This window comes from Mesoplodon bidens, assembly GCF_964165515.1.
Source record: "Mesoplodon bidens genome assembly, chromosome: 11".
Classification (NCBI taxonomy): domain Eukaryota; kingdom Metazoa; phylum Chordata; class Mammalia; order Artiodactyla; family Ziphiidae; genus Mesoplodon; species Mesoplodon bidens.
Genome location: NC_138167.1, coordinates 41,603,787 through 41,619,324, shown reverse-complemented (window position 1 = coordinate 41,619,324; position 15,538 = coordinate 41,603,787). Strand labels below are relative to the sequence as shown.

Sequence of the window (15,538 nt, the reverse complement as noted above, 5' to 3'; positions counted from 1 at the left end):
GCGGAGCTGCTTTCAAGCTCTTAGGGGGCGATGCCTCAGGCGCCCCCTATCGGGCCACGCTGGCCCTGCGCCCTGCGGCTTTTGAGCAGGTAAATTAGTGCCAGGAGTGTGGGTCCGGCCGGCAGGTCAGCCGTTCCTGCCACTCCCACCGCCAAGGCAGTGTGGGTCCTTCAACTTCCACTCTTCTGTTGTGAGGTGGGGCCGAGTGAAGGGAAGGAGAGGGGACGAGGAAGCTCCCACTTCGCCAGCTGCGGGCACCCCAGGTTCAGGCCAGTTTCTCTCGCCAGGCTGCGCTGCCCCAGATGCCCGGGGCTCCGCCTCCGCCCCGGGACTGCTCTCTGCCCTCTGACCCTACCTACCCCAGTCTCCGGCTGCCCATTTTTTCTGCGTCTGCTTCATACCCTATCACTGTCTCTCTGTTCCTTCTCATTCTGTCTCTCCCTCTGCAGCTCTCTTTACCTGGCTGTGTCCCCCCGCACCTCTTTCTCTGTGTCTCCCTCAGTTCGTCTCTCCTTCCCTCTATATTGCTCTACCTCGCTGTGCCTCTCTTTACAAATGCCTCTCTCTCTGTCACTGTCTTTCTCCCCCCTCCCATTCCCCGGTTCTATTCCTATTCTCTGCCTTGCTGCCCCTGGGGTTCTGCAGCAGTCCAACGGGACAGCCTGGGGACACCTCGGGGCACTGCCCAGGGTCCCCTTCCCGGTCACCTCCACACGCCCGTCACCTTGGCGCGGGCTCTTTCTTCCCTCTGCAGCAGTGCGGCGTGGAGGGGGCGCCAGGGTTGGAAGACACAGTGCCCAGCATCTGCTCGGGAGCCCCGGGGCCCCTGACCCCCTCTGCCGCTATTAAGGACGCCGGGTCCCGAGGCTCTGAGATGATCATGATTGCATCAGCCAGACAGCCGCGGAGCCGGGAGCCGCGCAGCGAGCGAACCAGCGAGACAAAGACGCCTGCGCCATCTGTTTATGCAAAGCGCTCTCCGCCGGGGACCCCGGCGTTCCAGTGCCTGGCCCAGCTCTGAGCATAGGGTCATGAGTCAGCTACTGCCCGGCGCATCCGCCGCGCTGCGGCTCCCCCACTCCCCAGCACCCAGAGGGGCCGCGGGGCGAGCGGAACTGAGGGGGGTGGGGGTTGTTGATGTGATTGGAGCGGACGCGGCTCTTTCTTCAATAATGGATGGAGATGATGCGGACGGCGGAGCCAAGCCCGCCCGGAGAGGAGAGAGGAATAGAAATGGGGAGAGGAAGGGGCGGGGGCGGGAGACTCACCCTGGCGAGCGCACAAGCGCGCGCGCGCACACACACACACACATACACGAGCGTGCGTGCGTCACACTGTCATTCGAATATACGCCGCCGCGCGGCTCACACCCAGGCACACGCCCACGCACTGTCACTGAGGCCCACACACCTGCCGGCAGAGACGCCCGAGCAACACACACTCACCAGAAGCTTTTCCTGGTTCTTACACATACACGGTCCTACAGGCAGAAGCGCATGTAAATGCCCACACGCGGGGCACACGCAGGAGTGAAGAATGCACAGACACGTAGACCCGTCAAAGCACATATGTACATCTGACACCCAGGGGCTAAGACAGCCAAAGATCTTAAGAGGTTGGGGGTGGGGCAGATCGGGGACAAGACATACTCAGCAGCACAGGCACGCACCAGGGGCACACATACCAGGGGTCCACACGTATACACACACAACACCTGAGACTCCGATAGACATACCTCACACATTCAGGGCACAGACACACACATACACACACACTACAGGGCAGGGACACAGACACCCATAATCAGCAGGGGCACAGAGAAACCCCCTTCCCCCCTCCCCCCACACACTCAGAGTTTCACACCCACACGTGCCAGGGCTGCTGCCTGTGCCCTGCGGTGGCGAAGTGTGGCAGAGAGGTCACTGAGACCCCTGAAGCAGGCCTTGTTAGTCTAGCCACATAATGAGGCTCTGATGATAGGAGATTCCTGGGGCTGTGGGCCCTGCGCCCCTGCTTGACTGCCTACAAACTTCCTTTCTTGGCCCCCAGGGCCAGTGGTGTAGACCTTAGGCCTCTCTGTCCACAGCCGACCCTGCCAGCCTCAACCCCGGTAGCTGGGGGAGAGGTGGGAAAGCCATAGAGGGATATTAGCAACTGCATAGGGAGACTCCCAGCACATCCCCAACACAGCCAGGAGGCAGGCTCATCCCTGGTGCTGCTCAATCTTCGGACTTCAAGGGGCACTTTCTTTGCTAAGAGCCGGGTGGGCACTGGGGAGGGGTAGGACGTGGGTTGTGTTCTGGACCCTAGTAACCCGGCCCCTCCTTCAGTCTGTTTTCAATTCAGTCAGCTCCTTGGCCTAGACTTATGACCTTTGCAGTGTGAGGCAGCATCATCCATCACCCAGGCGGCTGCTGGCAGGCGTGGGGGGCACTGGGGGCTCACACGGGGTCGCTGTCCCTCCTGCCTCCCTCTCCTGAGACCTGCTCTCTGCCCGCGGGCCGGGGTCCACGGGCGGGGCAGGTACTGGGGAGAGGGTGTGACCAAGGGGCTCAATTGCTATAACTGGGCCTTGTGTCCCCACCCCTGACACCCCAGCACCCGTCCTTCGAACTCGGCACAGTCAGCCTCCCCGCTCCTCCCACCCTCCCTCTCTCGGGCCCTTTGCTTAATTTCCTATTAACTGCTGATAAATCCAATTAAACCGCCGCTCTAATTAGGGACAGCTGCCGGCTCCGGGAGGCGGGGGAGGAGGGTGCCCCCCGAGTGTAGGGGAGAGAACAGCAGCTCTTTCTGCTTCTCGGTACCCCTACACCAGCACTGCCGCCCAATGAGGCGGTAAATTGGTTTTGTTTCCGCATTATGTGTGTGTGGCGCTCTCGAGGATCTTGGGGGACTCTGGTTTTGAGTCCCTTTGATCGCTTGATGAAGAGTTGCGACCCAAGCCCTATCCGTCCCTGCCCCCCGCTTCGGTGGTAGGTGGATCCTGAGGAGGCATGAGGGCAAAGGTTTGATTTGTGTGTGGCGGTGGAGGGGGGCCTGCAATCTGCTATTCCAGCCGAAGCGTGATTCGAGGGGGCTGCCTGAGCTTCCCTTGATGACCCCGCCGCCGCCCCGAGGCCTCCGGGACAGTCAAGGGCAAAGGGAACAGGAAACCGAACCAGGTTCTGAGGCGAGTCTTCTCGTGTGCTTCCCTACCCCCAACACACCTCAGCCTTCTGGAAGGAAGGGGGGCGCTCCCGTCCCGGGCCCTCCTCTTCCCCAGCCCAGCTGAGACTCTGCCCTCCCCCCGCCAGCAGCAGATGGTGCCCGGGCTCCCGCTGCCAACCTTGCTAGGCGGTGCCAACCTCAGGCCTGGCTGACAACCGTTAGAAGAGAAGAGAGAGGATCTCTTGACTGGCCAGGCTGACCCTCCCCCACCCGCCGTCTAGCTCAAGACCCTCAGCCAGCCCCATTCCAGCGGCCACCCCAGGTTGCCGCTCACTGGTCCGCTCCCAGGTCCCTAAACTCCTCGTCTCCTTCAGCTCCCTTTCCTACACCTTCCCGCTCCCTGCCACCTGCCACCGCGACCTGGGCTGGTACATTTGCATATTTGCATATGCAAATATCATTTACATACGGCGCACCGCTGGGAGGGGGTCTCCGCTTGAGCTGCTTAGCTGTCTGTCCCGCGCCCTCTCACTTGGTACCTGTCGCAAAGGGCTGGGGCGGGGGCCGCGCGGGAGGGGTCAGGGCCCCCCCCCCGGTCTCGCTCGCTCAGTTCCCGGAGGACTTGAGGAAGTGTTGCCATGGAGACGGCACGCACCCCACCCCCTTCCAGGACCAGGGTCTCGGGCTTGGTGTCTCCGGTTCTCTCCTCTCCTCCCCCGCCCCCCCACCCCCGTCCCTCGCACTTCAACCGAGATCTTGCATCGCCCCCTGGCGGCCTAGCTCGGAACTGAGCCAGGTTTGGAAATGCAAGGGGCTGCCCACGGCGAAATCACTAAGAGATAGTGGGACCTACCCTGCTACCCGATCCTGCTCCCAGCAGCAGGGGCGCGAGGGCCGTGACCCCAGTCCAGTTCCCCTTTCTTCACTGACGACAGAGGCCTTGCCTGGCGGACGCATCTGTCTCCCCACCTCGCACCAGCCTCGGCCCAGGTGGGTCTCGGATTGCCTGATGGTAGTGAGGGGAGAGCTGGGGAAGATTCGCCACGCCTTCCTAGGCCCTCTCTCCTCCCTCTCCCCTCAGCCCCCAGTTAAACAGTAAACTTTTCTAACTTTTGTCAAAACTTTAATAAATTGGCAACATTCGATGGTTCGCCTCAATCCCCCCTCCCGTCTCCCTAGTGGAGACGCGTTCTTTTTCCAGATCTCAAAGGCTGGACCTGAGGGGTTGTGAGTGAGGCTGCTCCCGGCACCAAGTATCCGACGCCCTCGGCGGGGGAGGGGGACGGGAACCAGTCCCTTCCCGGAAGCACCGTCACGTTCCGGCGGGCCTTCCCATCTCCCCCACCCGGCAGTATAGTTGCTTTCGCCCCTTTTCTCCCCAACCTCCACTGGGCCTGCCCAGAATGGGGTTTGGTTATCTCCCGCCAGCAGGCGTCTTCACGCCTCAATCTCCTCCAGGAAGTCGGTGGGAAACAGCCCCACCTTGCGGCCGGTGTAGACCTTGACGTAGCCACCGGCTTCATCTCCTTTCTGCACCACAATCTAAAGGATTAAGGGACGAGGGAGGAGAGGAGTCAAGAGAAAACAGTAGAAGAGCTGAGCAGGGGAGTCCAGAGCTATGGAGGCCCAATCTAGCCCCATTAATGGGTTAAGATCTGCAAGGAGTGTAGTTTTCAGAGAAGCCTCTGGGCCTGGGGTTGAGTTGGGGCACCAGAGCTACCTGGTCCTTCTTGAGAGTGATCTGCCCTATCTCGCGGTTCCCCACGAAGGATCTCGTTACGCGGTGCACACGCTCTCCAGACCGGACCCGAATGATGAAGTTTGGAGGGAAAAATCCGACCTTCTCCCCTATTTTCCCCTAAAGGAGATGGTAGGGGGAATTCATCCACAATCTCCGGTTCTAAACTCAACCCATGTCCCACCCGAGTCTCAGACATTTCTCTTACCCGCCACCACTCCTCATTGGAGTCATCAATGACTGTGATCTTCTCTCCAGGCCTGGGAGAGGAAGGAAGGGGCCTCTGAGATTTAGGGGCCTTATACATTCAGTCCCTTGGCTGTGCCCAGGTCCAGCCCCAAATAGGCTCCATGCCTGAGTCTCCCCTTTTCCTTTCCCATAGGGAGCTGGGCTCTCCCCTCTCCACTCCCAGTACACCGCCACCCCAATCCTAAGGCCTCTCACGGGAAATCCAGATCGTCCTTCTCCAGGGCTTTGAATCGATAGAGAGCCACAAAGTAATGAGACTGCTGGAAGCCAGGCTGCTTGTGCTGGGGGTGAAAGGGGGTGATGAGTCTCAGGGCACCTCTGTCCCAGACTGAGGGGCAGGAGGCAAGGCCAGGGGTATTTTCTAGACACACTACATTCCACCTCTCTTTCATGTCCCTGAACTAAGAGGAATGTGTTGGCTGTGTGTATGTGTGAGGTGGTGGAGAAGACAGGTTAATGATTGGAACCCATGGAATCAGTGTGAGCTTCTGCCGAGGCCGTGAGTGGCGTGAGTGGTGTCAGACCTGGGCTGGGGAGAGGACTGGGGTCCCTGTAGGGAGAAAATATTCTCACTTTGTCATCAGGTGTCTTCTTTTCAGCTTTCTTATCCCCTTCAGGGTTTCCTGGAATGGGAAACACCGACAAATTGTCTCTGGCTTCTGGAGTGTAGCCCTCAATCCCTTACCTTTCTGTTCCAGGGCCTCTTACCTCCAAACCTGGCATGCTCTTTGGCCCTCCATCTCCTGTGCCACAGCTGAGCCCTGACCCTCCTCCATCTCTATGGATGGAGGTGGGTGTTACTCACCATCCTGGGGTTTGCCTTCCTGTGGTCTGGCAGACTCTGGCTCCTCTTCCATCATGGCTGCTAGAGACTGGAGAGGGCACTAGAGTTAGGAAGATGCTGTCTTGGAAACTCATGCTTCCCCTGGCTCTCGAGTCTGGCCAGAGAACTAGAGAATAGGATCTCAGTGTTGGAAGGAGACTTGGAAGAAGTATCTAGTCAACCACCTGCCTAATGCAGGGACTTTCTCTGAAACAACAAGGCAGGTGACCACCCACATTGTGCTTGAATATAGTTGACAGGAAGCTCACGACCTTGCAAAATCCATGTCCTTTACTATAGTGTCTGCCCTTAAAAATACTACAGTGTGTAAGAGAAAAATGGGCAGCACAATTTTTAGAATTCCCTTAAGAGAATAGAACCCGAGTGGGCTAGCCTTTCTGGAAGCAGTCAGATCACATTGATAGTGCCTTATAAGTCATAGCTCACTCCAAGAAATCCCTAATTTGCACCCAACTTCCACATCAACTACTTTGAGGCCAGATCTCTAGTTCTGTTTCTGTGCAGTTGGTTTTCTTTTTTTGATCCAAGAACAGTTAGATATTTTTCCTTACACAATTTTGAATGATTAGTTCTTGGTCTTTCTTCTAGTCTATAATATTTTTGAATATATTATTCAGTGTATGAGTTTTCCCTCCTAGGTTTCCCACAAACTTAATGGGATATATCATTTATATCTTCATTTGTATCAGTGAGAAAAATGTCCATAGGTGAGGACTAAGGACTAAATCATGTCATAAAGCATCAGAAATCTCCCTCTGGTTGGAAACTCCCTAAAGGACCAGAATCCTTTGGGTGCTGTCATTCAACTAATTTTAGGAATCCATCTAACTGTAACCATTATCCACATTAGTCCATCCTTGTTGTCCAGAAAGATATAAGGATATGCTAACAAATTCCTTGCTGAACTGAATACGTCTATTGTATTACCAATCTAGTAACCTATTACAAAAGGAAATGAAGGTGCTCTTGGCCACAAGCTTTGTGCCTCAGTTTCCTCATCTACAGGATAAGTGGGTCAGACCAGATTATCTTCATGGACGCTTGGGGGGGGCTCTAGAATTCTCTGATTAGTTGGCATGACAAGCTCTCCTCTCCAAATCCAAAAGCATAGCTTTTCCTCTGTTGTCTGGCAATGCCAGGGCCCTGGGGCCTAGCCTTTAGTTAGTTATGGTGGTTTATCTGACAATTTCAGAAGGGAGTTCCTGGAGTAAACACATGCTATGGCAGGAGTTGTTAAACTGAGGCCTTTTAAAATTGCGTGCAAAAATTTGTCTGTTGGGTTATGTGCAATTTTAGGGGAAGAGGATCCCTACTTCTGTCAGCTTTCCAGAGAGGAGACAGGACCTGCTCCATGGGGTCTCTGGAAGGCCTCAGTAGGAAAACTGGGTGCTCACATTTTTTTTATCTGCCTGTCCCTTCTTCCGTTCCTTGTTTGCCATGATCACCCCAGTGCGAAGGGTTTCAAACACAGGGTCATTGCGATTGGCAGCAGCTAGTTGGAATGGGAGAAGAAAGGAGACATTACTGGGGAGGCAGAAAAAGGCTTAGAGGAAAGAGAGACCTCCTAAGTAAGGGAGAGATGTGACTGAGTAGGTGCGTGTGTGTTTAGAATTAGGAAAGTGTCAGCTGGGTATACCTAGGGTCATCAATTTATAAAGAGCTCTAAAGACATCACTGGAAATGTGATGGAGAAAAATATTTACCAGCACTCCTTCCAGGCAGAGCATTATATGATGTTGGAAAGACAACTCTGCTAAGGAGTTGCTTGGGAGTTGGGGAATGCTCAGAATCACTATTTTCCTTTTAAGGAGAGTGGTCCTTTAACTGCTGGCTTTTGTTCTGCTGAGTGGCATGTGCAAGCTGGGGTACTACCACCAGTGGGTTCTTCTTTCTCCATCCATGCTCCTCACAGAGTTCAGCCTCTCCTCCAAATAAATGTTGAGCAAATTGTCAACAAATACACTTTTAAGAGTTGCCAAATTATGAATCTGCCCAGGATGCCCACAGCTCTTGGTCTGGTCCTGAGTCTGGCACTATGCTCTAACAAGGATGAGGACAGTCTGCTTCATGCTTAGAAATGGTTTTGCATACGAAGAGCAGAGTTTGAAGTCAGGCAGATGAAGGTTTCAGTCTTGGTTCTGTCTCTTTCTTACTGTACAAAGCCCGTGCTAAATCTTATCTCCCTCTGCTATAAAACAGGGGAATACTGACTCTGCATCCAAGATGGCTAAAATATTAGATTGAGTGAAAACCATGGGAAATAGAGTCTGTTTCAGAATTTGGCTTCCCAATCTGGAGATGGTGCTGAAACCATCTCTAGGCTTGCCCATTCCCTCAGGTCCCATATGGGGCACTTACAGAGATCTTTGACACAAGCGTACTGCTGGTTGCTGTAGAGAGGGGAGCTATAGGCCCGATGGAAACCAGGGGGCTGTAGGATTGGATGGGAGAAAGCATTAGAGATAACAAGGTAGGGCCCAGAACCCATCTCTCCCATGAGTATTCACCCCTTCTTGGAGTAAAAGATGGCTTGAGGAAAAAAAAGCAGGGAAATGGGTGGGATGATTTGAGGAGGGACTGGCAAGGAGGTAGCTGGCAACACATCCCCCCCCTTCTACTGTCTTGCTCCCCAGAGCCTACTCACGATCTTGCCGAAGCATCTCTGCATCTCCACATAGGACCGACAGTGTTCGTGGATGTTAGTTTTGCAGTTCTTACAGCGAAGCCCAAATTTGTTGTTGACTTGGGAGATGGGGAGAACATCTGGGTGAGGTTCCTGATTTCCCTTCCCCTTTGTACCACTGCTGCTACTCTAGCTCTTAGGTCCTTTTTCTGTCTGGGACCCAACACTCTCAGTCTGTAATAGTATTTTCTTAAAGCCAAATCTTACCACAGCCTGTCTGATATACAAATACTCCTTTCCTAAACCCCTTCCCCCACCCCCTGCCTTCGACATCACACTCTCCACTTCCCTTCATGACTCACGCACAATCATCCGGGCACAGACATCACAGAACTTGGGCTTCTTGAAGAAATGATCTTTGAATTTGTGGGGCTTATCATTAACAAGCTTAGGAGGTTCTGGGGGTGGCTCCTCCTCCTCTTCTTCCTCCTCTTCCTCATAGATGTAGTAGATGGGCCCACCCCCAGCTCCCACTGCTTCCCCATTGGCCTGGGGCTCTGGGGGAAGCTCCGTTTCCTTTGTCCCTGTAGACTCCTTCCTGAATAATTGCTTCAGCCGCTGTAGCTGAGGGAGTGAAGGAGACCCAGTGTTAAAAGAACTGTCTTGCTTTCTAGAGTAGGTAAGGCTGGAGCTAACTATACATTTTTCTAGCCTGGGGTAAGGGGCACACCCCAGGATTAGGGGGTATCGGGGGCTGCGGGTGCTAGCTAGCGTTTTAACAATAAATGAGTCATATACAAGTGAGATCAATTCAAGCACTTTTCTTCAAGGGCTGCAGCAGTTTCCCAGCTCCCCCCACCCAGCGGTCAGAAGCCCAGACTCACCCCACTCTGCCGAGTCTCTGCTGGGAAGGAGGACTCCAGCACCTCCTTTTCTGTCATCCTGCAAGAGGTTGGACCCCACTGTGAAATCTAATCCCTGACTGCCATTCTTCCCTCCCATGTTCCTGTCCCTTGCAGTGGGGTGGTCCTTGAAGGGGAGGCTTTGGGAGAAATTTGGTTAAACAGAGATCCTTCCATAGGGCTTATGAGCAGAAAGATTCCATGGAAGTCCAGAGAAAAGCCCAACAGACTAAAGACCTTCCCAACCAGTTCCTCAAACCAATAACCATCCTTCTACCATGAGGGGCAACCCCAGAGTTTACAGCCCCAAGACAGTACACAAGGCTGTGTGGTTTAGGGATTTTCCTACAGGTACTTTATTTCTCTTGGGAATCTGTGGGCAATAGAAATGTGACGCACACCTTCCCAGATCCCCTTTCAAGAGGTTTAATGTGTGTGTCCACAAGCATTCGTGGAGGGACGGGCTGGGGACATTTGTTCTCCTCTACCTCTTGAGCCCTGGGGACCCAGTGCCTAGTTCCCAGCCTGCCTCAGGCCTCAGCTATTTTAAGTTTTCAGAGTAATATGAGCCTTTCCTTCCCTTACTACTCCATTCCCCTGATCCCACCCTCACCCCACCCTCTAATCCTAACTCTTGTCCTGGAGTAGAATAATAATAATTTCACTCCTAAAACCCAAACTACTCACAGACAAGCAGAGAAATGAAGAAGCGGAATAGACTATGGATTGGGGAAGCTTGGGTGAGCAGTCCTGGAAATGGAAAGAGGATGAAGAGGCAACTTACTTTTGGAATTCCCTAAGTCAGTCCACAGCCTGTGGAGGAAAGAGGGAGCCCCTGGGATCTTGACGGTGGTGCTGGGGGAGGGCCGGTCTTCTTCCTTGGGGGCTAAGCCCCCCCAGTATTCTCTGTACTCACACCAGCTACCCAGACGGTGTTTGCAGACCTCCTAGCCTCTCGCCTTGGTGTCAGAGCTGAAATGACAGGGCTGGAGGAAAGTGGACAGCTGAGGGACAACAGCTGACACAGAGAAATTGGACACGGGGAGGGCTGGACCCTAACTCCTCCCATCCCCCCAGAGCTGCTGTTGCCTGGTTTTTCATCTATGGTGTGCAGGTCAGAACTGGCTAAATTCAGCAAGGGACATGCCGCATACTCATATGGGTGATTTTTTTTTTTTTTTTTGGTCACACTGTGTGTGTGTGGCTTGTGGGATCTTAGTTCCCCGTCCAGGGATCGAACCTGGGCCCTCAGCAGTGAAAGCGCGGAGTCCTAACCACAGGACCGCCAGGTAATTCCTTCATGTGGGTCATTTTAAATGACTAAAGGTGAAGATGAATTACAAACAGGCTTCTCCATCCTTTTCCCAAGGTCCAAACATCTCTCCAATTCTACCCTCCCTGGATCTACTTTAGGAACTAGCCTTCGACTTCTCAGCCACTATCTTCTTGAGGCCATGTTTTTTTTACCCTCAAGCATCGATCTAGCCTCCAATCTAGGAAAGAAAGGGCTTGGAAACTGGTGAAGAAAGGAACATTTGAATTTTCAGAGCTCTCCTATCAGCCAAACTAGATTGCTTTCTTATCCATGGGTAGTTAGAAGGGTACCTTGCTGCTATCCTGTAAGGGAGTGAAGAACACGTAGTACTGCTTTGTTCCCTCCAGCTGCCCCCAGAGATATCTTTCCCCTATTCCTCTAAAATCTTGTCCGCAGGGTGAAAGGAATTCTAAGAGCTATTAAAAAAAGCCAGGCTGGGACTTCCATCTGAGGGGTTCTGGGGCAGTGAGGGTCTAATGATCACGTACAGATTGTCTTGTTAATATTGGACAGAAGGCAATAGCTGTCACTTTTTTTTTTTTTTTTTTTGCGGTACGCGGGCCTCTCACTGCTGTGAGCTCTCCCGTTGCGGAGCACAGGCTCCGGACACGCAGGCTCAGCGGCCATGGCTCACAGGCCCAGCCGCTCCGCGGCATGTGGGATCCTCCCTGACAGGGGCACGAACCCGTGTTCCCTGCATCGGCAGGCGGACTCTCAACCACTGAGCCACCAGGGAAGCCCCCACATGGAGTTTTTATCATCTGTAAGTAATGTCCCCTTTCCCATGGGAACTGCAGACTCTTGGAGGTAGGATGGTCAAGCCTCAAGTTTCCTTTATCATTCTGATTCCCTTATTCCATCTCTTTCCTCTGATGCATATGATCTGATGGGTCAATGAGGTATCTGGCATTCTTATCTTACGGGGATGCAGCCTTTTCCTAGTCTGAGCTGTGACATGGCTGAAAAAGGAGATACTCTCATCTCAGAGCAGAGCAATTTGGAGGTGATAATGTCGTGCTGCTTTATCCCTTGTATCTGTAAGAAGTAAAGGATTATGTTGGAGGTTGGGCCAGACAAGCTTCAGAGGAGGCTGGCTAGAGAGATATTGCTACCCAGACACAAGGGATTTCCAGGGCAATGTGCTACGTCATTTCTACCTACTGTTCTTTTTTCTTTCTTTAAGGGGTGGGTGACATTGAAAAGGGGCTGCTGGATGGTTCTGGGTCAACAGGCTCTTTAATGGCCCTCGTCTGACAGGCTGCACAACAGGGCCAGCTTTGGGAAGATAGAGGAAAGCTCTATTATCTCACAGGCAAGTGACTTCTGTCTGCTCTTCACCTTTCTTCAGCTGCAGAGGACAGGGACTGCTAAGCACACCTGGATAGTATGACATCTTGGCACAGCAAGTTCAATTGATGTAGCTTTTATTGTAAGAAACATGCAGTTCTGTTCCTGCCAGGCAGAACCCAATCCTCTGGCTTTGGGATTAATGAAAGGCCCAAGTCCTCCATCCCTGAAGAGTTATCAGAATATGAGACGGACAGGTATGAAGCAAGCATCTCGACCCAGTTTTGGACGTCACTCACACTCCTCTGGCTTAGCTACCAGGGCCCTAAATGAGTATCACAGAATTAACAGGGTGCAAGGAACCTCGGAGGTCGCCTAGTCAGACCAAGTCTCTTATTTTACTGGTAAGAACTCAGAGGTCCAGAGTTGAGAGTGATGTGCTTGATAAACCACAGTTAGTGGCAGAGTCCCATTACAGACCCAGCCATCTACCAGAATTATTTGTAAGGAGTAGGACAGGATGCAGGGAATAGTGTTAGGAAGATATGTGTGCATATGCCAGAGAAAGCCATCCCAGCCCGCACCAAATCCCTCCGACCCCACCCATACCAGGGTGGCAACAGAAAACGGACTGATGTCCAGTGACAGATTTTTTTTTTATATTTAAAAACAAAATCAACCCCCCCCCAAGAACCCCCCAACAAACAAAAAATCAGATTAAATAAAATTTACAGTGAATATACCCAGCAAACATCTGTATGTGCAATTAAATACTGTGTCTGTTACTGCAGCACAAACCTCAAACAAACAATATACAAGTGTTCTGGGGGGTGGAGGGAGGCCCAAGTTTTAACTCTGTGGGGTCTGGGGAGATAAGATGGGGTGGGAGAAAGGGGAAATCAATTTCATTTTGCTTAATTCTTTCCATATAAATATATTCATAAAGGCCAAAAAAGAAGAGGGAGCTTGGGATGGTAAGGAAATAGGAGAACATGGGAGTGTGGGACCCTCCCAATTCTACCTGACCAAAAAATATGAAAGAATTAATTTCATGGTGAGAGAAGAGATAAAAAATCATAGAAGAGGATGGGAAAGAGAGGGAAGCAGACATGGGGCCAACCAGGGAAAAAGAGGGACCCTTGGCAGGGGAGTGAGAAAGAGTTCAGTGCCAGTGTGAGTGTCTGTCCCTGTTTCCATCTTCATCCCTACTGTCTTAGGCTCCAGTTTAGTGTCTGTCTGTGGACCTTACCTCACCTTCTGCCTCTGTCCGTGGTCTGACAGGACCCCCTGACCCCCTCTACCCTGCCCCACCCCTGCCATGCTGGTCCCTTCTTCTCCTCCATTTATTGGGAGCTGGCTCGCTCCAGGATCCTCAGGTCATAGTTCTTTTTGGCCACTCGAAGTTTGAAGCGACTCACAGAGTTGTTGAGGCGAAGGGAGGCATTTTGGGCAGCCAGAGGGCTGGGGAACACAGCCACGATGGTGTACAAGGCAGCAAGGTCCGAGTGGCGGCCATTCTCAGCAGTCCCACCGTTGTCCCCCACACCCCCACCAGGCAGCCCCTGAGCATCCTTGAGCCACTGGATCTTGGCGCCGGACATGGCAAGCTGAGTGAAGAGTTTGTCCGCCTCGGTACGGGTGATGCCCTCAGGGAGATCTGTCACCTCCAGCACCCGTCCCAGGACTGGAAGGGGAGGAGACAGGACATGGCTGTAAGAGGTATAGAGTAGGAAGGACTGGCCAGCACCCCAGCAGAGGAGTATCCAGCTGACCAAGTCTGTATACAATGTCCTCAAAAGCCCAGCCTTTCTCACTGAGCCCTTTCCTCCCTCCCCAAATCAACCCAACTCCCTATCATCCAGACTCTGATCAGGGCAACTAGGAGACACAAAGGAACCTTCCTCTTCTCCTAGCCTAGAGATGTAGGCAAGAGGAGACTGGGAATCAGAATCCCAGATTTAAGATCTGCAAACCTATACCTCAGTTCTCTCACAGGGTGCAATTACTGTGAAGGAAGTGTGGCTTTTGGTTATGTTCTTTCACAAAGTTAATAGCTCAGTCTGAAATATGTTCCATTCCCTTCCCAGAGGCTGGCCCAGGTAGATTCCTCTTTCTTATCATCTAGGGAAGTCAGTTTCCCTTCCTTACCTTGTTTAGCAAACTGCTTCAGTAGGCGAAACCCCAAGAGATCTTGTTATGCCTAGTACGGAAGGCCTGCAGGAGGAGAGTTACTCCCCCACATTCTCTTATCAAGCCTCTCCTAAACTGGGTCTAGAACTACCAAAGGTAGACATCCTAGATCAGGGTCAGGACCACTTCCACAAGATTGTCTGTTAATAGCAGGCTCAACCAGCCCCATCATTGTGTTATTCCCAATTTTCACCCTCATCTTCCCTAGGACTTGGAATGGCTTGGTAAGGAGGACTGAGACACCTCACTTCTCCAGCTTCTCCTTGCTCTTGAGTACGAAAAGGTCCTCTTTTGACTGCCTACCCTAAGCTGGCTTTTCTCACCATCCTGGGCTGGTAATGCAAGGCTGGAGGGGTAAGCACCTTCTTTTGGGGATTCAGCATCCTGTCACTCACCAACGTCTGTTGTCCCCAGGTCAGTGGAGGCAGATTTGAGTGCTTGTCTCTTGCTCCGGTTTCCATGCTTCAATCCACTCTGTCCCTTCAACATTCGAAAGATAACTCTCATTCCAGGTAAACAATGACTGCCTTACATCCCAGTCTGTCTGAGGGATTAAGGAGCAGTACCCAACCCTGAGGACCCCATCCCACCAGGCAGTCAGACTGGCCAGAGAGTGGCCACCGAGAAACAAAGAGCCCCTCCCTCTTGGCACTGGGGAAGGGGTGAGAGGAATGAGTATAGGAGTGGGGTAAAGGCTCTTCCCACTTCGTCCATTCTCTCTGTGTTGTCTCTCTTGTCCACCCAGCTAGTTGAGGTAGATGGCTCAGAAGCAGGGGCCTGGATGAGAAGGGGACTCTGATGGCCCTAAGGCTGATGGGAGACACCCTTACCTGGTGCACCGTGTAAGTTGACTGGCCATGGAGCAAGGGAGGGCAGATGGACAGATTGTACTGTAATGGCTGGCCCAAGAGGGAGTAGTGACCATCACCTAGGGAGGAAGAGCAGATGGTTTTCTGGGAGTTTGAACTACATGGTATGACTTTTATGAGACTTCATGGGGCTTTGGAGATGGACAGCAACAATGCATACATACTATTCCTACTTTTGCTATGATAGAAGTGCCCATGTCACTGATTTAAGAGTTGTCTCTCTTCCTAAACCCCTTGGCTCTCAGCTGTATCTCAGACAAAGGGGTTATTAGGTTCCTTCACCTTTGAAGAAGGGCTCTGTCCATTGAAGACAAAAGGCCCTGGAGGAAACCTACAGACCCTTATGACTGTCCTTTATTTCTCATATAGTT

The 15,538-nt window shown here is 52.6% G+C and overlaps 2 protein-coding genes across 17 annotated transcripts in view; both read right to left on the bottom strand.

Moving 5' to 3' along the window:
• Positions 1-3,981: 3,981 nt before the first annotated feature.
• Positions 3,982-12,137, bottom strand: STAC3 (SH3 and cysteine rich domain 3). 2 transcript variants are annotated; one of them, XM_081248326.1, is made up of 13 exons: positions 10,291-12,137; positions 9,489-9,546; positions 8,967-9,228; positions 8,626-8,723; positions 8,340-8,412; positions 7,376-7,473; positions 5,943-6,009; positions 5,711-5,760; positions 5,333-5,418; positions 5,097-5,148; positions 4,871-5,008; positions 4,633-4,692; positions 3,982-4,156 (listed from the first exon to the last, which is right to left on the bottom strand). In XM_081248326.1, exons 2-13 carry the CDS (start codon positions 9,543-9,545, stop codon positions 4,073-4,075), a joined length of 1,125 nt encoding a protein of 374 aa, XP_081104452.1. In that variant the 5' UTR covers position 9,546; positions 10,291-12,137; the 3' UTR covers positions 3,982-4,072. The 2 variants fall into 2 exon arrangements, with proteins under 2 accessions (XP_081104452.1, XP_081104453.1); XM_081248327.1 differs by lacking the exon at positions 3,982-4,156 and having other exon boundaries at positions 4,289-4,692.
• Positions 12,138-12,745: 608 nt separating this feature from the next.
• R3HDM2 (R3H domain containing 2) overlaps positions 12,746-15,538 on the bottom strand; it is a 154,328-nt gene continuing 151,535 nt past the window's right edge. For all 15 annotated transcript variants that reach the window (XM_081248319.1, XM_081248318.1, XM_081248310.1 and 12 more), the window contains 3 exons: positions 15,129-15,226; positions 14,694-14,778; positions 12,746-13,792 (listed from right to left, as the gene is read on the bottom strand). In XM_081248319.1, the coding sequence (XP_081104445.1) occupies positions 13,452-13,792; positions 14,694-14,778; positions 15,129-15,226 (524 nt within the window). In that variant the 3' untranslated portion in view covers positions 12,746-13,451. The remainder of the gene's footprint in view (positions 13,793-14,693; positions 14,779-15,128; positions 15,227-15,538) is intronic.